The sequence below is a fragment of the Dermacentor andersoni genome, chromosome 2 (genome assembly GCF_023375885.2).
Source record: "Dermacentor andersoni chromosome 2, qqDerAnde1_hic_scaffold, whole genome shotgun sequence".
NCBI lineage: Eukaryota > Metazoa > Arthropoda > Arachnida > Ixodida > Ixodidae > Dermacentor > Dermacentor andersoni.
Window position 1 is genome coordinate 6,189,089 of NC_092815.1, and position 20,819 is coordinate 6,209,907.

The 20,819-nt window shown below is 47.1% G+C and overlaps 1 protein-coding gene across 1 annotated transcript in view; it reads right to left on the reverse strand.

The window, feature by feature from the left end:
- Nucleotides 1-15,796, reverse strand: part of LOC126542918 (galactosylceramide sulfotransferase-like) — a 168,965-nt gene extending 153,169 nt beyond the window's left edge. The window contains exons 1-2 of the mRNA XM_072286105.1: nucleotides 15,782-15,796; nucleotides 15,570-15,743 (exon numbers count right to left, since the gene is read on the reverse strand). Coding sequence (XP_072142206.1) covers nucleotides 15,570-15,743; nucleotides 15,782-15,796 — 189 coding nt within the window. The remainder of the gene's footprint in view (nucleotides 1-15,569; nucleotides 15,744-15,781) is intronic.
- Nucleotides 15,797-20,819: the final 5,023 nt, after the last annotated feature.

Consider the following 20,819-nt stretch of genomic DNA (forward strand, 5'->3'; position numbering starts at 1 on the left):
GGGAAAATGGAGAAGTAGAACACCCCGTCCTGTATGCTAGTCGTAAGCTGACCAGTCGTGAGCAGGCGTACAGCGCCACCGAGAAAGAGTGTGCGTGTATCGTGTGGGCCGTTCAGAAATTGTCATGCTACCTAGCCGGCTCGAGGTTTATCATTGAGACGGATCACTGCCCTCTCCAATGGCTGCAGACCATCTCTCCCAAAAATGGCCGCCTCCTGCGCTGGAGCCTCGCTTTGCAACAATATTCCTTTGAGGTGCGTTACAAAAAGGGGAGTCTCAACGGTAACGCCGATGGCTTAAGTCGAAGCCCCTAACGTGGGAATCAGCCTCAAAATTGTTTGTTACTGATGTTTTTCTTCCTGAGGCAGGATTTTTAACATATTGCTTTTGTGTAGTGTTTCAAAGTGATGATGTGCTTTCTAGTGCAATTTTCCGATTTATGGACGCGTTCTGAGTGCTGCTAAACTACTGTAAGGAACTAGGCAGTAGTATAATAGGGGAAAGAGCCTGGCAGGGCTTAGTGAGGGTTGTGCCGTGCTTGCTGACTGAGCGGTTGAGTTTCGGCGTAGTTCTAACGCTTGCCGGGAACGAGAACAAAAATGTCAACTCTCCCGAAGTCACTTTGCAGTGTCCTGTGTGAACCTGAACGAGAGAACGAGGCCTTCTATGTGCGCTGCGCTCAAGAAACGCCGAAGGACGACCGACTTCGGTTATGAGCATCATCAAGCGATATCCCTCCGGACAGCGGATGCAGTCCCCTGACCATCGGGATCTCCTTCCCCCGGCGGGGCGGTCTGTTACGTTTCGCCTACGACGCGCGGTATAGCCGGCGCGGATGCAACGGACGCCGGGGCTTCGTTCCAAGCAGCGGACATTTTGGCCCGTTCAGCGCCGCCGATACGCCTCCCCGCCAAGCGCGTCCAGGCGTGTTTCAGTGCCACGTGTCTTCGTGTGTGCGTGTGTGTGTGCCACGCTTGTCAAAGCGCAGCAGCCGGGGAGAGGAGCTCCCCAAGTGTGAAGCGAGGAGGTCTGTCCGGCGCCCGGCCGGCGGATGCGTCACTACACTCGTCTCAACTTGTCTCTCAGCGTGTCCGTGCCCAGTCACGTGCGCATCTGACGAGACGTTCCTCCTTGCCCTCAGCTGCGAGACTATAAAAGCAGCTGCCCCCGGACGCCAGGAGAGAGGCTCCGATTTCTTCTGTCGAGTTACGTGCTCTCCCGTCTCTCACTTCGGTCGACCTGACCGCCCGCTCTTTTGCGATGTTAGAATAAACCATGAAGAAGGGTAAAAAGAAGGACACCGACCACTGAATGAATACAAGAAAAGACGTTTCGGCTCCCCTGACGGGAGCCTTGTTCACAATGAAATCAATGGCGTGCGATACAATGTTTATATGGTTTTAAAATATGATGTAAGCAGCGCGTGTAGATGGGGGGGAGGGTTCCGTCATTCCGGTTGAGGGTGTTATCTGTCATTTGGATTAGGAGAGATTCCAAGTGGTGTCTTGACGTCAAATCTCTTTCTTTTTCTAATATCTTCGCGTTATCCCAATCAATTCTGTGGTCCAAGTCATCTGCATGCTCTGCCAAGGCGTTTGAGGCGACTTTTTTCTTTTTTACATCGTTGATATGCTGCTTCAATACACCAGTTGTTCTGTTACCAGTCGACTCATGCTTTGCCGAGACCTTCGGATGCTTCCAGTGCCCAGGCCGCCAGGCCAACGCTACCCTTGGGGCTTGCGACCCGATTGCAACAACGGGTGTCAGCGCTGAGTTTGCAACAACTCGTGCCAGCGGTGCGATATCCAACAGTAGGTAACACGTACTGTCAGGGAAAAGATACCAAAGGATCACTAATGTAATGCACAAAATAAAAATCGTTGTTGAACCGATTTATTTTCATCACTTTGCACTCAGGCTGCCCACATTTTTGTTTTCACCACCTACTGGCATCTTCTCATCTTTAACAGCTTCAGCTGCTCTTTCTTAGCTGCCCTCTCAACATTGATAGACTTCGTGTAGAAGCGCAGGCGAAGCAGAATATAAAATTTCATTATGCCATTAACAATTTCACGTCCATGTTTCACGCAGGCCAGAGACGGAACATTTACATGTGTTAAAAAATCAGCGAAGTCAACAATGCTTTTTTCGTCCAACTTATTCAGACTAAAATAAGTAGTGAAGCTGTCTTCAAGGACGGTGACAATATTCTTCAAGGGGCCAGACGGATAGAGTAAGCCACCATTATCAAAGTTTGCAGTGAAAGCTGCAGCCTGATCATTTTCTATAGCCACTGCTTTTTCACTCGTCAGGGCTGACGCACTGAAAAAAAGCCATTGCATAGAGTGTGCTTTTCTAGCTATGTAGCCTGAGATATAATAAATTAACACCTCGTGGCTTTTTCCTGTCACACAGGCACTGTGGTCAGACGTAATACTTGTACGTGTAGCACACAAGACCAATGCAGTTTCTGCCTCATTGAGCGCTCCTTTATCAATAAGGCTGTCGAGAATAGCCAGAATATTCTCGCTGCTTGGGTGTTCCTTAGGCACCGAAACTAAGGACGTGACAACTTCTGGTAAACAGTTTCCCGATGGTGGTGGTTTCGCAAGATTGTAAAATGCGAGCGCATTAACAGTTACCAAAAACTGAGCGGCATTCGGATGGTCATTACTTCCTGATGATTGCCGAGCGATGCTGAATACGCTTTCAAGCCTGTCTTGGCTCAAGTTTGCAGTCATCATGTACTTATAGCCAAGTGTGCCGAGAAATGCAACTAATCTGAGTGCGCTCTTGCATCCCGGCACGAAACACGTGCTGTCGCGCTTGTCACGCTGCCTAGACATGACGCGATCGCACATCTATGAGCGCACGCACACCAACACACACGCAAGTTAGCGTTCACGTATTTGGAAAAAAACAACAGTATTGTGGGCTTGCGACCAAAAAGCAGCGCGCTACACTTCCGCAGCCACGGCAGGCACCGCACGACCGTCCCTTTATGCACAACGCTCCGATTGTGTGCAGCGCCCCCTGCGCATTCATCCGAGGCGTAGCCAACCGGTTCCGTGGGGAGCTCCGCGCGAACGGTAGACTAGCAAGTATTTCTAGGGACCCTACTGCTACCTGTGGTAGCATATACAGTAACTCTAGGCCGGCGTAAGGTCCCTGCTCGTGGGCGCCGGGGTAACTAACGCGCCGGCGCACTGGCAGCCACAGGCGTGGCCTCAGCCGCGTCGTCTGCTACAGCGCGCCAGCACTGTGTCAAGGGCTTTACGCCGGCCGCCCGGAGCCGTGTTCAAATTGGAAGTGGACGACCGTGTACGTAAAAAAAAAAGGAGGCGTTGTAACGCAAGATATTTTATTGGGAGCCGATACGAAAGGTGCACAACGACCGAACATATTCGCGAAGTTACGAAGGCCTACACAGCATCATTGGCGCAGGGAATTCTTAATTCAATCCGCTTCTCTCGCGTTTTGATTGAATGATCGCGTACGGTAGCGGCCAACAGCTATTGGGGGCGAGCTCCACCACTGGAAAAGCTGGCGCCACCATCGGCGTGACATGGCATGAGGAATCACGTTGACATAGCTATGGTGGCATAACATAGCGGCCGCGTGGGCTGCTTCGGAAGTGCCGAAGCGAATTGAAAACGAAAGTTTAAAGTCCCGCCTGCGCTGCAGTTCTGATTAACTGGTGAGGTTTTCCTGCTTTGGGTTGCTTTCACAGCATTTGAAAGCACTATAATAGGTAGGGACTGCTTTTGGAGGCGTGCAGCATGGTAGGCTGCTGCTCGGTGCCGCAGTGCCGGACGTATGCAACAAAGCCCGGTGTCAGCTTTATTCACACGTAGCCGCAGGACAAGGAGCTACGTGAACCTTGGGTCGCGGAACCTAAAAAAAAAGATTAAATTATGGGGTTTTACGTGCCAAAACCACTTTCTGATTATGAGGCACGCTTAGTGGAGGGACTCCGGGAATTTCGACCACCTGGGGTTCTTTCTTGAAGTAGGTAAAGGCAAGGCGCAGAAGACCAGGACTTAGGAAGAAGAACACAAACGACAAGACGGGCGCCACTCACAACTAAGTTTATTTTCGCAACAAGCCTGCCTTATGTAGGTCATTCACGCCGAGTCACGCACAAAACTTTTGAAGGAAAAATAACACAGCAATCTATCGACCATTCAGGAATGTTATCTGCGCAGCTATCGACAGAGCAAACAAGAACCACACGTGGATCAGCACAGGAGCCAACTGATCTAGTACAGCCTTTTTCAACGCCAACGGGGACAAAAAACCAGACATAAAAAGTACCGTCTACACTTCACTACCAACCAATCTAACCACAACATAACACACTTCAAACGCCTAAGACCCAGTCAGTGATAAAACCCGCACGACGATGGGAATAATGACCAACGAATAACACGGAAATAACATGAAAAATGCGTCTAAGAACAGTGTCTGCGTCAAAACTAAAATCTCTAATAGTCACTCACCTAAAAATTGATAGAACATGTAACCGCGCGAAAAAAGAACCACGCGACAAACAATGAAATGGACAGAAGTGATGATGAACGATAAAGGTCTAAGAACAGCGTCTGCGTCAAAAAACAACAAAAGCCTAAGAGCCACTAGAAAATCGTCAGCAAAATAAAAACTAGTTAAATAAAAGGATGACAGACGGTAAAACAAGTGAAATCACTCTAACAAGAGGCCTAAATGAAACCTTCTAAAAAAGTCGGGTTTTATCACTGACTGGGTCTTAGGCGTTTGAAGTGTGTTATGTTGTGGTTAGATTGGTTGGTAGTGAAGTGTAGACGGTACTTTTTATGTCTGGTTTTTTGTCCCCGTTGGCGTTGAAAAAGGCTGTACTAGATCAGTTGGCTCCTGTGCTGATCCACGTGTGGTTCTTGTTTGCCCTGTCGATAGCTGCGCAGATAACATTCCTGAATGGTCGATAGATTGCTGTGTTATTTTTCCTTCTAAAGTTTTGTGCGTGACTCGGCGTGAATGACCTACATAAGGCAGGCTTGTTGCGAAAATAAACTTAGTTGTGAGTGGCGCCCGTCTTGTCGTTTGTGTTCTTCTTCCTAAGTCCTGGTCTTCTGCGCCTTGCCTTTACCTACTTCAAGCATGAACCAACTAGCCCAAGCAAGAGTTTTACCTGGGGTTATTTAACGTGCACCTAAATCTAAGTACACGGGTGTTCTCGCATTTCGCCCCCATCGAAATGCGGCCGCCGTGGCCGGGTCGCGGAACCTAGAACCGGCAAACATACATCGGCTACAACGCGGGTATGCAGCAAGCACAGACGCGAGGAACATTTCTGCTACGGCGCCGGGACTGTGCGATGTTCGGCGAGTAGCAGAAAACGCGCACTGAGACAGACGCTCGCCTGCGCCCGTTGCCCGGCTAATCTCATGACGATTTGGTCTGTGAACTTGTTGATGCTAGATACTGGCAAGTTCACTGGAACGGAAATGGGGCGGTAAGACGCACATTAAAAGGCATGGCACATGGTCATGTATGTGTTATGAATTGATATATTGGATTACGAAAAAGAAGCAGCGGGAAATCGCAAGCTGTATTGAAGCATTCAAGAATTTAGAATAAAAAAAGGGATTGAGTCGTCGCGACGGCACATCAGTCACCGTAGGCGTCGAATTCTCTATAACGAAATTATTTTTGAACAGCTCCGATAGCCTCCGCGCAACAATGGTTGCTTGTGTACTGTCAAACGCCCATAGTCTGCACCCTGAAGCTCACGGCACAGTGCGATACCGTGCTCGCACGGAAAGCAAAACATTGTGAACGGACCTGCATGCAGACGCACATCGGTCCCTGCGAACCCGTGCCATCGCTGCACTGAGGCTTCATTCTGTTATGAGCCATTTGGTTATACAGATAGCCCACTATAAGAACATATTTCACATAGCTTGCGCTCAGCGATTGCCTACCTTTCACGCAAGAAGCCGGTTCGGGGGACTCCATCGCGGCGACCGCGTGCAGTGGCGTTTACTGTACATATTCGGTAAAAAGGTAGCGTCTGTAAACCATTCTGTGGTTCCAGTTTGCCCAACATTATTGTTTTCACAGTAAAAAACTTCCCTCGTTTTGAGAGTACTTACAGAAATCTCCAGGGGGGCTGCAGCGTGATGTTTTTATTGAGCACCGTACGCCAAAACTATGGAAAGTGCGCCGCGTTATCCCTCATATTATGGAAGAAGGAAACTGAGGAGAGGCCCTACCCCCTCCGCGCGCTAGGAGAAAGGTGTGGAGGAAATTACGTAGTAGGTTCTCCTTTGTTTTGCTGTTTTTTTTTTATTTCTTTGCTGTAGTGGCCCCGCCTTTCGGGCCACAATGGCGGCTTTGTTATTGTTCTGTGCGCTCACACGTGTTGCTCCGTAGGTTTCGTACCGTGGCAAAGGCGCCGTGCGGGCAGGTTTGCGTTGGTCTCCGTGTTTTGTTGCGCTGCGTTATCTAGACCGTGCTCTACCGGATGTTGCTGTGGCCAGGTGGGACAGGAGGAACTAAAGTTCGTGAAATGAACGCGCATGCAACGCTGTACGCAATGTACCGTGCCACGGCAATGGCAACGGACGAAGGAATATCGGCGGGAAATTGTGCCCTCTTTGGCGGAGTCATGCTAACGTGCTAACGATTGTTTAGTATTGCTTCGGAGCGCGCGGGTCCGAGCAGCACGGTTGCGCGCAGCCCGGCGTGGTTTCGCGAGAAATGTAAACAAGAGAGGAGAGCTGGCCCGATAGGCGGAGCAACGTCATGAGCAACGCCGACTTCCGGCTTCACTTTCGCTTCACAAGGAGTGACGTCAGGGCCTCTCCTGAGTTTCCTTCCTCCGTGCCTCTTATTGGCGGCGAGGAGTTACGGAGTCGCCATCTATCGGAAGCGCCACGCTGGCGTAGTATGAGGGATCACGCGGCGCGCTCCTCAGGTTTTTCTGTCAGCGCTCACTCAAAACACTACGCGCGAGATCTCCCGGCCATTTCTGGAAATACTTTCACAACGAGAGAAGTTTTTTACTGTCTAAATAATAATATTGGGCAAACTGAAAGCACAGAATCGTTTACAGACGCTATCTCTTCACCGAATAAGTACAGTGAACGCCACTGCGCGCGGTGGTTGCGATGGAGTCTCCCGAACCGGCTTCTTGCGTGAAAGGTAGGCAAACGCTGAGAGCAAACTATGTGAAATATGTTCTTATAGTGTTTGAATAACTGAATGGAGCGTAATGGAATGAAGCCTCAATGCAGCGATCGCACAGATTCGCATCGACCGACTGCGCGTCTGTATGCTTGTCCGCGCACTGTTTCGCTTTCGCAGCGTGCGCATTTTCGCACCGTGCCATGAGCTTTAGGCCGCAGAATATGAGCATTTGACAGTATACAAGCAACTATTGTTGCGTGGGCGCTATCAGAGCTGTTCGAAATTAGTTTCATTGTAGAGACTTCGACGCCTACGGAGACTGTGATGTGCCGTCGCGACGATTCAATCTTTTTTTCTCCTAAATGCTTGGACGTTTCAATATTATTTCTCGACTTGCGTCGCACTGTATGTTTATCGGGGTTCCCGGCGTGCGATTTCCCGCTGCTTCTTTTTTGTAATCCAGTGCATTAATTCATAACACAAACATGACCATATGCCATGCTTTTTTTTAATGTGCTTCTTACCGCTCCCTTTCCACTCCAGTGGACTTGCCAGTATCTATAGCATCGACAAGTTCATAGACTAAACCGTTATGACATTAGTCGGGCAGCGGACTCAGACGAGCGTCTCAGTGCGCGTTTTCCGAACATCACAGACCCGGCGCCGTAGCAGAAATCTTCCTCGCGTGTGTGCTTGCTGCATACCCGAGTTGTAGCCGATGACTGTTTGCCGGTTTTATGTTTCGCGAGTCAAGCTTTACGCAGCTTCTTGTCCTGCGGCTACGTGTGAATAAGGCTGACACGGGCTCCGTTGCGTACGTCCGGCACTGCTGCACCGAGCAGTAGCCTACCATGTTGCGCGCCTTCAAAGGCAGCCACTACCTATTGTAGTGCTTTCAAGCGTTGTAAAGGAGACACTCGAAGCGGGAAAATCTCGCCACTAAGTGAGAACTGCAGCGTACGAGGGAATTTAAACTCTCGTTTTCAGCTCGCTTCGGCGCTCCCGAAGCTGCCGACGCGGCCGCTATGTCCACGTGATCCCTAATATGGCGCCGACGGTGGCGCCATATTTTCCAGTGGTGGAGCTCGAGGCCAATAGTACGCAAGGGAGGCGCTTCCGACAGGTGGCGACTCCATAAGTCCTCGCCCTCATTAGCCCCGAGAACGACCTAGAGGGGCGCTGCGAGCGCCGCTCGCGGGACGTCAGGGCACGGACTCGCGCCTGTCGTCTGCTGCAGTTCGGGCGGTGTCCAAACGCCTTCTGCAGTGTTTCCGTTTGTTCGCTCTCGTTCCCAATGCTTGTATACTTATGACGGGCCTTTCAGATATATATTTTAAGATGTCTTCGTTCATGAAAATGTAATCAAGGAGCTCATTCGCTAGACAATACATTTCTCGAAGGCAACGCTATAGTGCCACCCGAGGCAGCTCAGACCAGCCCATTACGGGTTTTTTTATGCGCTGATCTCCACTTTCCAATGGTAGCTCACGTGAATAATAAAAGCATAGATGCAAAAGCAAAGCCCATAATAATTTAGTAAAGATTCCATACCCACCACGGTGCAATATGCGGGTCACAAATAAACGCGGACTATATGCGACTTCTACAACATTTGTCTTGATTTTAACCCGCTAAAACATGTTTGCTCACTACGAATAGTTCACGGTATAATATCGAATTTTTCTATTTCTTCACAGAAACCCTCGGCAGTAACACGAGAACTTAACTACCACTGCAGTTTAGATTCGGCCAGCACCGCTTGCGTTTTTAACTGGTTTTCAAAATTAGGCCGTTCTTCACCGGTTAAATTTAAGTGGTGGTAACTTGAAGCAAAGCTGATTGAGGTTTACAGCTGTTGCAGCACACAGAAAGGAATGTACCAATATTAATTCCCTTTCCATGCTACACGTTCAACTCACTTGAGCAATTTACTGGTGCTTCTTGCTTGAGAAACATACATGATGAATCTGTTTGGAGAACTGACAGGCTGCTCCGGTCAAATATTTGAGTGAAATATGCCTTGTGGGCTGGTTCGCTGCAGCCAGCAAGAAGCCGAAGGCCCATTCATTAGTAGTGTTGCACTAATGTAAGTAATGTAATGTAAGTAGTGTTCATTGTGGTTCTTCTTTAGGAGGCACGTACGCGAGGTTTTTTTTTTATGCACTGACGAAGCACATAGTTTTCAGTCTGTGTAATTAAACAACGCAGGATCGAGACGTGTTGAGGCAGGATGTGTTTGCATTTTCCATTTCAACGCAGCCTAAGCTGCGCTGGAGTGCCTCGAGTATGCTATAGGCATTGTAATTGGAGCTGTAAAGAGCTACTTCATGGTGTCAATTCGAAGTTATAGTGAACTGCTTGGTTTCGCGAACAATGCGTGCCTCGCCATAACGACAGTCAGTCGCTTCCGTTGCAGAAGGGGTGTGCCATATCCTCGATAAAAGCTACTGCAGGTCACTATGACCCATTCCATCGCCTGCATTTGATTGCTTCTCGATCTTAAACACGAAATTTTCTTTCATGTGATTGCTGTTATGGCTCTCGTGAAGTTTATATATATATATATATATATATATATATATATATATATATATATATATATATATATATTGTCACGTGGTGGTGACGTTGAAGAACACAGTAGCATTACTGTGAAAGACAAAACTAACTTCTATTGGGCGAACCTGTGCCTACAAAAGAGGCTACACTTATAGCGCAACGATAGCGGCGAACACGGTGGGCGATCGTCGAAGATCTGATCAGCGGGCCAAGCACGTCGGCTTTTATACAGCAGTCGTCGAATGTTCCAGACTAATCGTTGGGACCCGCGTGCCTTCCACAAAGTTCTACACAATTCGCGTCACGCGATGAAATCAGATAACACAAGGTTTGGCGACAACAGACAGTGGATAGAAGCATCGATAAATTTCCAGAAACTTCGGATACATGCAGGCGCGTCCCGCGCTGTGCGATAACATTTGTTAGGCGGCGAAACGTGGTCGCCCGATAAAGATAAGTACACGTGTCAATATATACTATACACGATGCGCCGTCGTGTTAACAGCCAATGCCTTTCTGTGTGCCTATTTCAGAGAACGGTGAAAGTAGAACCAAACCTTTTCACACAAAATGCGCGCCTATCTCTTCCATTTAGGCCTTAATACAGTTGCCACATTTTATTAAAACAACTCACCAGTGTGATAAGAATTGTGATGAAAACTTCGCTGGGCAGTGTCATTCTAACATGGATTTATAATGTTGACATCAAATATCAAGGTATTTGTTCCACGTAAAATGCTGTGTCTCTCATACTTAACAAAGAAATGTTAAGTGTTTAGAGGAGCATCATAAATAACTTTGCGTGTTGAACTTTGAGACGTTATTTTTAAGCAAAATTCATGAACAGACAGGGTGCATATATGCATTGCAAGACCAGTAGACCTCTTCAGCGCTACATAGCCTGCGATATGCAAGTCGCAAATTTTCATGACTCACGCGGTTTCAAAGAAGAAACTGTGGTCCAGGCATGGCAACAGAAATAATCCGAAATAACCTTCTGTAAGTACGGCTCAAGCCGCCAATACCCCAAGCACGCACCAAGAAAACGAGAGCGCGCGGGAGCCAAGCGAGCGGCGTCCTGGCCGTGACGTCACTCGCGAGAGGGCGCCACTCCAAATTTATTTATTTATTTATATATTTATTTATTTATTTACATGTACCTTACAGGCCTTCGAGAAGGCATAGTGTAAGAGGGGAAATACGGTAACATATTAGTATGGAATCGGGAAAAAATAAACGTCAGTATAATGAAAGGAGTATGCACACAACATGGAAAATTAATACATTAGCAAATACAATATGTAGAGCAATAACAATAAACGTTAAACAAAAACATAATAGCACAATAACACTGTAAACGTTTTTGCATGTTATACAGTAGTAAGTATTGTAAAAAAATTGGGACCACTGAAATTCTTTTATTAACTTGTAGAAAAAATGCAGGAAAATTTAAAAAGGCAAGACGTGTTTAGACGGTTGAAAGGGCATATCGATCGGTTAGCAGATTGCGAAATGCACTGTGGCAGGCGATGCTGTCTGGTAGAGCGTTCCATAAACGGACCGCACGGGGCAAAGCTGAAGAATTAAAGCGTGTGTGTTGCCATAAATTCGGGTGTAGGTGAACTGATTGTTCAGTCGTAGTGACGTCGAGGATGCTTTTTTTTCAGGTTTGATAAGGTTAGGCCGACTGTGCGAACGAATCTATGAAATAATAATAGAAGCGCAATATCACGTCGAGTAGTTAGTGGTTGCAACGAAAGATCAATTTTTATTTGGGTTACACTTGACTGGTTACTATAATTTTTTGAAATGAAACGGCTCGATCGCTCTATTCTGGATACTCTCCAGGAGTTCGATGAGGTAACTTTGATGAGGAGACCATATACAAGAGGCGTACTCAATTTGTGGCCGTGCAATAGTTATGTAAGCTAGTTTTCGTAGTGGTGAAGGCGCACTTCTTAGGTTGCGGCGCAGAAATCCTAATGGTCTGTAGGCGTTAGCTGAAATGGATGTGATGTGTTTAGTCCATGAAAGATTGTGCGTAAGGAGCACTCCTAAGTACTTATATTCTGTGGTGTGGTCAACCATGTTAGAATCCAAATGATAAGAAAAGTGAGAGTCAACAGTTTTTCGAGAAAAGAAAACTATTCTGCACTTCGGCACGTTTAGGGACATGAGCCACGTAGCACACCAATCACTGATATGTGCAAGATCATTTTGGAGTGCGGCGTGGTCAGAGGGACAGTTAATCGAACGGTATACAATGCAGTCGTCAGCAAATAATCGTACAGAAAATGATATATTGTTCGGTAAGTCGTTAATGTAAATTAAGAAGAGAAGAAGTCCAAGTACACTGCCTTCAGGTACACCAGAGGTGACGTCAGAGAGGCCAGAGGAAAAGTTAGCAACAACAGTGAACTGTTCGCGATTAGTAAGAAAATTACGAATCCATGATAGGGATAGTGAGTCGAGTTTAATAGCTGAGAGCTTTGATATCAGGCGACTACGGGCTACACGATCGAATGCTTTCGAGAAGTCCAAAAAGATGCAGTCAATTTGTTGATTACTGTTCACATCAAAGTGTAAGTCTGACGTGAATTCTAGTAGTTGGGTTTCGCAAGAAAATCCTTTTCGGAAACCATGCTGTTTCGGGCAAAAAAAAGTTATTACATTCAAGATGAGAATATATATGGGATGCGATAATGTGTTCCAACATATTGCAGCAAATGCACGTTAGTGATCATCATCATCATCATCATCAGCCTGGTTAAGCCCACTGCAGGGCAAAGGCCTCTCCCATACTTCTCCCACTACCCCGGCCATGTACTAATTGTGGCCATGTTGTCCCTCCAAACTTCCTAATCTCATCTGCCCACCTAACTTTCTGTCGCCCCGTGCTGCGCTTCCCTTCCCTTGGAATCCAGTCCGTAACCCTTAATGACCATCGGTTATCTTCCCTCCTCATTACATGTCCTGCCCATGCCCATTTCTTTTTCTTGATTTCAACTAAGATGTCATTAACGCGCGTTTGTTCCCTCACCCAATCTGCTCTTTTCTTATCCCTTAACGTTACACCCATCATTATTCTTTCCATAGCTCGTTGCGTCGTCCTCAACTTAAGTAGAACCCTTTTCGTAAGCCAGGTTTCTGCCCCGTACGTAAGTACTGGTAAGACACAGCTGTTATACACTTACGTTAGTCATATAGGACGGTAAATATCACTAGAACTCTTGTTACCTTTCTTAAAGACAGGCACTATTTTTGCTTTCTTCCAGTCTGTAGGAAGCATACCAGTTGTAAGGGATTCGTTAAATAGGTGTAGGAGAATTTTGCTTGGTACTAGCATTGTGTTTTTTAGTATTTTAGAATTTATACCATCTATGCCAGAGGATGAAGACATTTTAAGGTTATCTATAAGATCGACTACGCCTATTCTCGCCGCTAATAGAGGAGGAAACTCTATGCTCGTCCCCAATAAGAAGAAAAGGAGGAGAGTACTTTGAAAGCAACGAAGAGGAGAGGAGGTGAGCGGAGGCAGAGAGCACGGCGCAATACTGGGCACCTTTTGCTGCGGTGACATTAGTTGGCCTCGCGAAATGTTTTACAATGTAGGAGAGTCGGCGTAATCGCAGGCCGATCCCGGTAATAGTGTCATCTAAAATTATGTGCCACAGGGCACTGGGGCCACCGGGTAGGCCATTAGTTTTTTTTATTTGCCTTCAATTTATGTTGCCATTGTAAACATTTTCTCTTACTTAATATAAATATAAACACTACATCACATAATCTCTTTGCGTTAGTGAGTTAATTTCCAAAGTCTACTTTTCAGGTTGCCAGGAATTTACGCCGCTTTCGCTCGTTGGAAGCTGTAATTAAGTGACACCCAATCACCGTTGCTGTTCGACGTAGTGTTGTAATCAGGCGGTGGTAACGTCTCACCGTTTACTCGACCATCTATATAAAAATTGGAGGACGCTTAAGAATCGCCTTCAAGAGTGGAACACGATAGCGTTATCGCACCCCGTTCGCACCACCCACTCATTCGCTCGGCATGCTCTTGAGTCACAAAAGTACATAGTTTTCATATACAACACTTCTAAATCCACAGCACAACTTTTTTCTAATTATTTGTTCCAGGAGCACCACGCAGACGCATAACTCCTCGCCAGCAGCACGGCACACATCGCAGGGAACGCTTTCCCACCAGACGCGCTACGGCGCAGCGATCACGTCAGAGGTGTCCCGCATCGGACGCTGCAGCTAGGAATCGCGCTGTGAGCGGAAAGAGGAGCCGCGTCGCCTAAACACGAGGGTTCGTGTGAAGCACGCTGGAAGTTGGAAGGGGAGAGAGCGAGAAAACTTACTAAACGCAATGGTATTGGGGCATCCTCGCACCGGTCCCCGCACGGCCGCAATGCGCTCAAACGAGACGAAGGGGAGAAGCGGGCGAGTGGCGCGCCACCTGTCGGGGCAACGCCGTACATTGCGAGGGGATCTTCTGTGTTTGCCGCAAGATGGCTCTACGTGTGCGCCAAGCGCAGAAGAAATGTAGCGGAAACGTACTTCGCTACTCGTTTAACTGCGACTTCTGTAATTTACATGCTCATAATTACCGATATACACCGCAGTATAACGTTCTACGGCACATTTCTAAGGCAACAACGCATTCACTAGCGGCGCTTTTGTCCCGCTTTAAACCATAGAATTCATGGCTGAGTGGTAGCGTACGTCTCCGTCTCACACTCCGGAGACCCAGGTTCCATTCCCACCCAGCCCATCTTACAAGTAGTTTTTATTTATGAATTGCCTACCGGGATTTCTAGTCACGGCCAACGCCGCCGACGACACCGGCTTTTCTGCGACACGAGCTCCTAAAGGCTGTCGCGTTAAAATGAGTATGTACACATTGTGTGCGAAGTATACGTATTTTAATTCATACAAGCCCGTGCATACATGCGCAAATACATTCTCTTGACGACATAATCATTTTCTTTTTTTCAATCTACCTTGGGAGAATTAGCTGGATCATATTGAGCGGGCGGCCCGAGCTCCACGTGGTCGCCCTGCTGACCAGGGCCGCAACGGTTTAACCCAGAGCACTTGGAGTTGGGCGGCGGCCGTTCTCGCGAATTTACACCACCAGCAGAGCACTGTGCGATATTAAAGAGTGACGACGGCGATCGCCCAATAGAGCTCACAAATTTGCACAGAAACGCGGCGATATAGCCCGTGGAATGTATGGGTAAAAAATCGAGAAGCCATTTTTTGGGGACGCAGAATGACGTAGTGATTGAAGCTTTCTTACGCATAATCACACGATTCATAGAGGTATGCACCGATTATAAATTGGGCTGTATACGAACCCTGCGAGTACAAAACAGGTCAATGACCAATGTCAAAAAGGACTCAAGTTCCAGGATCCACACAGATGCCTCGTTCACAATGAGCCGGTAATTATACGTTCCGGCATCCGTTTTATCGCACACACACAAGGACGTTCTACTACACTTGAAGCTCGTTGTCAACGCTAGCGAAAGAAACGGTCGCCTCGGAAGTAGCGACGCACGCTGTCGGAGGGACCGGAGCTCACGCCGCGGGTCATACTCCGCGCAAGTACGGACGCGCAGGGCTTCTCGTGCACCTACACTTTCGACGGAAGCGTAGCGTCGCTGTGCCCTATCGCCCTTTTCTCTTCCGCGTGTTAATGCGAGCCATTTTGCGCTACGCGGAGAAATTGGCACAAGCCAAGCAAGGCGCGGCGACGTGCGCGCGCTGCTCATTCCGCAGAACGGACGAGGCGAGTTACCGGGAACACAAAGCCGCAAGCCTTGCGACACACTCACCGTCCTGACGACCGACCACACAGGATCGACACCGGCGGCGCACCCACACGCAGTCAAGTCGTTCAGTAGTCGGCATCCGCGCGGCCTTTTCACCAACGCCAGCAGATGTCGCGTGTGCAGGACGCGGATCTGTACATAGATGGCGCGCAGTGGCTCCCCGCCTCCGGAGCATAGCTAACCCAAGGTCATCCACGCGCCACCGCCGCTTTTGCGTGTATGTATGACATAGAGTTACTATACTGACTCTAGAGGACAAGCTACCCATAGGGCCCATGCATTGAAATCGGGAACCGCAAGAGCGCCGCCATGTTGCTACGCGCCGAGGTTGCCAGCTCCTGAGACGCTTGCTAGACTTGGTGACAGTAGTCAGTTTTAATCCGGCAACCGTAGCAGCGTAGCAGCATGGCGCCTCGCTAGTAGTGTCGTGATGTGTGCGTGCAGCCGTGTGTTTGGGCTTTATAAGTTGGTTCTTTATTCTATGTTGCGGGACGGTGTGGGTGTGATCCATGTTGGCCGTACAGGTGGCAGTTATGCAACCGAGGGATGATCCTGTTGAAGTTTCCGGCGGTATGCGGTTTTCAGCGGTCACGCCTGTTGCAGGAGTGTCACTCGACGAGGTTACGAGCTCGAAGCTGTGGTCAGATTCTTCGTTGGCGTTCCGTAATTCTCTTCGCACGGGCGCGGTATGTTGCAAAAGCCGCTTTCGCGATCTATCGTAGCGACGATAGATCGGGTTTCTTTATTATTATAAGTACTGATCCAGCTGTAGCGCACATGTAGCCGACAAACGGAAGTCTTATGAGAGCACCTGAGATTATATTAAAGCAGGCGGCACAGGAACTCCAGGGCACCCAAGGGACAGTGGGGGGATCAAAGCTCGAAGCAGAACGGTACGTAGGTTGGGGCCGCCGAGGCAGGTGTTCGCACGGACAGCTCCCCTGGCACGCGCAGCAGTGCCTCGCAAGGTCGAGATACTTTAAAGGCACCTGCGCCCATGATCTTTCTTTTGCCTCGGTGCAGTTAGCACGATTAATGAGAATAATATGGAGGGCATCCGGTGCAGTCGCGAATACGTCATGGCAAATGTAGCTCGCGTCGCCTGGCGTGTGTAGTAATATCAGAGTTGGTTGTATGAACTTCATCATATTAATGCGCTTTGTTACGGTACCTTAACGGAATGGGTCTAGAGGACGGTGTTGATACATTTTTTTCGTACCGCCCTAATCCTGTTATACCCTCCACTACAAACACACACACATACCCCCCCCCCCCTTTTTTTTATGTATACATACAATTCCTTGCCATGATGGATCATAGCCTCCTTTGTTTTTGAAAAATAGAGGAGGCTATGGACGGATTGACCAGTTCAAGTTGTCAACTTGTCAGTAACTGTCTTAGGAATGACTGTAATAAACACAATTCCACGATCGGATTGTTTACTTTCATTTTTTGTTGTAACACTGAGGACTACATAGAACTTTATTTTGTATATGTGAGAGAAGTATGTGGATCACGAGCTTAAGCCAATGTGCGATACACAGACAAAACATCTGCTACAACATGAACTGAATTGAGGGCCACACAACACATACGTAATTGAAGGTGCAAAATATAGGGGGAAGCTTCAAAATACGCTCTGTAGCACTGCAAAGTATAACATATATTGTATGTGTACAATAAATGTTCAAAAAAACAATGCATCAATGTCCCATTTGCCTTCAAGTTTATTATCAAGTTCAAGTTTACTGAAGTTTATTATGAGCATATGTACAACAGGAATCTACTAACACACCCGCAGTTAAGGTGGCTGTTCGAGGTGTGCTGGCTGCCTCAGTGTAAGAAAAAGAAATTGGGCGAATGTTGACACCAGTGCCACTGCTTCTTGCCTCTGACCTGCACGTGCCTCCGCGGCATCTTTGTGCACAAGTGTGCTGGCGTGGCAAACGTAGGAGTCATCCGAGAGAGAGAGTATCGTTTACATGGAGAAGTGGCTGTTCACATTGCCTGTCGCTTTCCCTCAAATGTTTCCTTGGCGACTAGGGTGACACACCCGCAGTCAAGGTGGCTGTTCGAGGTGTGCTGGCTGTCTAAACGAAAGAAAAAGAAAGAAATTAGATGAATGTCGATACCAGTGCTATTGCTTCTTGCCTCTTACCTGCATTTGCCTCCACGGCCTCTTGGCTTGCGGAGTCTGTATGAGGGAGCTGCTGTGGCTAGTGAAGGCATTGTTGAAGGAAAAAGAAAAGGCCATTCAAATGGGGAATTATAGAAATAAATGCAGTTCTTATGTCTGTTTCTCACACTGTTCTTGCCTAAAAGTTTTCAAAGACAGTGTCCAGAATACACCAGCACTTTAACTGCTTTTGCTGCTTACCTGCAAGTGTTGCTGTGAGATCCTTAGTATGGCTGCGTGCAGCATTGTAACACTTAGTGGAGGCATTTGACGTGGTAGCCAAAAATATAATCATCCTTGTCTGCATGAATGCTTTAAATTTCTAGATGCAGTGGTAACTATTACTATTGGTGCAAGGCCCCCCACATCTATGCGGCAAGTGCCATAGCTCGAAACTGAATTTTTCCTTTAGTGTTTCACAAGGTGTCTGATATGTCCACATTAGACGTGATCCGTTTCTTATTATTTATCCCAGTGTGGAGAGAGCATCATTAAATAGTTTTTTTTTTTAATTTTTGCATGGCTTGCTTCTTGTTTTGTTTCTGAATTTATCAAACAGCAGTCTCATGATGCTAAAGTGACGTATGATATGACAGTCATCAGCTTTAGTTTTTCAGAAAAACAACGCATTTCCTGACCCATTGTGTGCTATCCCATTACTCGCATAATTTCTCAGAGTATTCTACCTATACTGACTTGCTTGATTTCCACTAAAGAATCTTGCATCTTCAAATACCATTCTTTCCTTAAAATCATTCGACACTTCTCATAATTTCTGTACCTTGGGCTTCTGATACTCTGCACTCACCATTTTTGCTTGTTTCTGACTAGAAATGTCTTCTTTAATTTCGAGCTTAAATTTTACCTTTGGAACACACGGAAGGGCGTGCCATTGCATATCTGCATAAAAGGGAAACATGTTTCATGCGAAATCCAATTGAAGATTGATGAATGCAGCTTGCAGTGTGATATGACTGAATGATCCATAAAAGTAACTCATCTCACTTGGTAAATTAAAGCACTTATTAGTGTGATGTACAAGATACGTTACACTAACGTGGTGGCTTCTCTTGCTTATACAGCAAAAGAATCGGTGCGCAAGAAAAAAATTATTTTTGCATACCCCTTGTACACACTGATTTAAGGAAAATGAGCTGGAGCTGTCCACATAATCTACTTATTTTACCTGCGAGTATGGTCAACAAAAATGTGTCCCAGCTGCTTAGTGGTATTTGAGATTATGTCAGTATTGCATATGTGCCTGTTGTCTAAAATAACCGAATTTTGAAAATGCTCGCAGGGATCTGATGTGCATATCTGCAGTTTATGGATACATGTAAAAGACTCGGCATCAAGTGCAAGTGAACGGACCTACAGGGCCGAAGTCGATCATGCAAATAGATTCGCTGCACAAATTTGTGACCAAAAAAGATATTCCACATGAAATGGCATGCAAGGAAGTGTTGAAAATATTGCACTGTTAATAAAACGCCTACGCTATTAATATGTGGCTTGATACACTCGTTATGCAAAACGGAGGTGAGGCGTGCAGACAGGACACAAGAATAGAGTATTTACAAGCAAACATGCAACACGAGCGCCGCCCACTTCTCTACTCTTGTGTCCTGTCTGCAGGCCTCACCTCTGTTTTGCATAATGAATCCTTACCAACTAGCTCAGCTTTCTGTCGTTCTAAGTCTCGATGCACTCGATTTCGTCCGCATTAGGCACTCGCCTCTTGATTACTTCGTGGCACAGAAATACTCGGCATCAGGCTGTTTTTCTGCTGTGGCCTTTGTAGAAGCATGATTGTTCAAAGTGCAACAATTAAACAGATTATTTGAGTTGCTTGTGGCTTCGCCAGTACAATTCCGGTGCGCTGGTCCGCCTGTCCAGCAATTTCCTACTGAAGGCAAATAAAAACGCCGTTCCGCATGTAGAAAAATGCTCTACTGTGACGCTTCTCAAACGATTGTGTTAAGAGCTGCCTACTCGCGTGATATTCTCAACAAGGAGATACATTCGTTTACTTACATGTGAAGGTATATGTCTGGGCACTTCGGGGCTTCGGTGGCACAGAAGGCACGAGTGTGCCATAGCGTCCGATGTCGACGCGCGATCGCATGTCAAACCTCAACTGTACGAAACTACTACGCATCCAAAAAACAGATTCGAAACCGAAATTCGCGTCATCCTTTATTATATGAATGCGTAGTTCGTGATTTACATAAGTCACGGACTTAGCGATCGCTTTCTGTAAACTTAATATTAACCTACCACCTTCATAAAACCTCAGGTATGCGTTTTTAGATGACAAAGCATACGGTGACCTGTACTTGTTTTCAGCTCTTTCAATAGTAATTGCGCTGGCCACATTGACCAGTAGCAACAGGGCGGCGCCCTAGAGGTTCCCACTTTTCCGGCCCAGCTTTTCCTCTAGAGTTGTTCTACTAACTCTATGATGTATGATGTGGAGCACAGAGGAAGCAGGGATGTAGAGTGTACGAAGACTATGGTTGCCGGACGACGCTCTTCCGATGTGGCGCCGCGTGTGGAAAAATTGTGCGAGGACGCTGCGAGCGAACTAGATTGGGCGGAGACTCGCTTCGGCGGCAGATTCAACGTAATTTCGCTGCTGGCGCTGAAACCAATTTCGCGCGTACGCTCTTATTGTGGTGCTTTATTTCAACTGCAAATTTATATTGAGACCTTTTTGCTACGTATACACATTTGAGGCATGGGTTATACACCGTGCCGTCTTCAATTTGGCTACCGTTATCGAGTGCGTCGTCTGCCAGCGAGCGCGCTTTCGTTGCGCGGACGTTGGCCGACGCCCAGTTTTTCTCGCAGAAAGTCTGTGCAGTAATTTTTTTTTTTTTGGTTTTACTTGCTCTGGTGCGCACGTGACAATTGTTGACCGGTACCAATTCTAGTTTTAGCCAGGTGAATTACCGTTTTTAGCATTGTTTTCTAAAATAACACGTAATTTTTGCCGCAGAAGCCGCGCATCTGCAACATGAAGCTACGTAAGAAAATGTTATTGATATCGCGTCATTTTATGAACGCTTCTTGTTGGT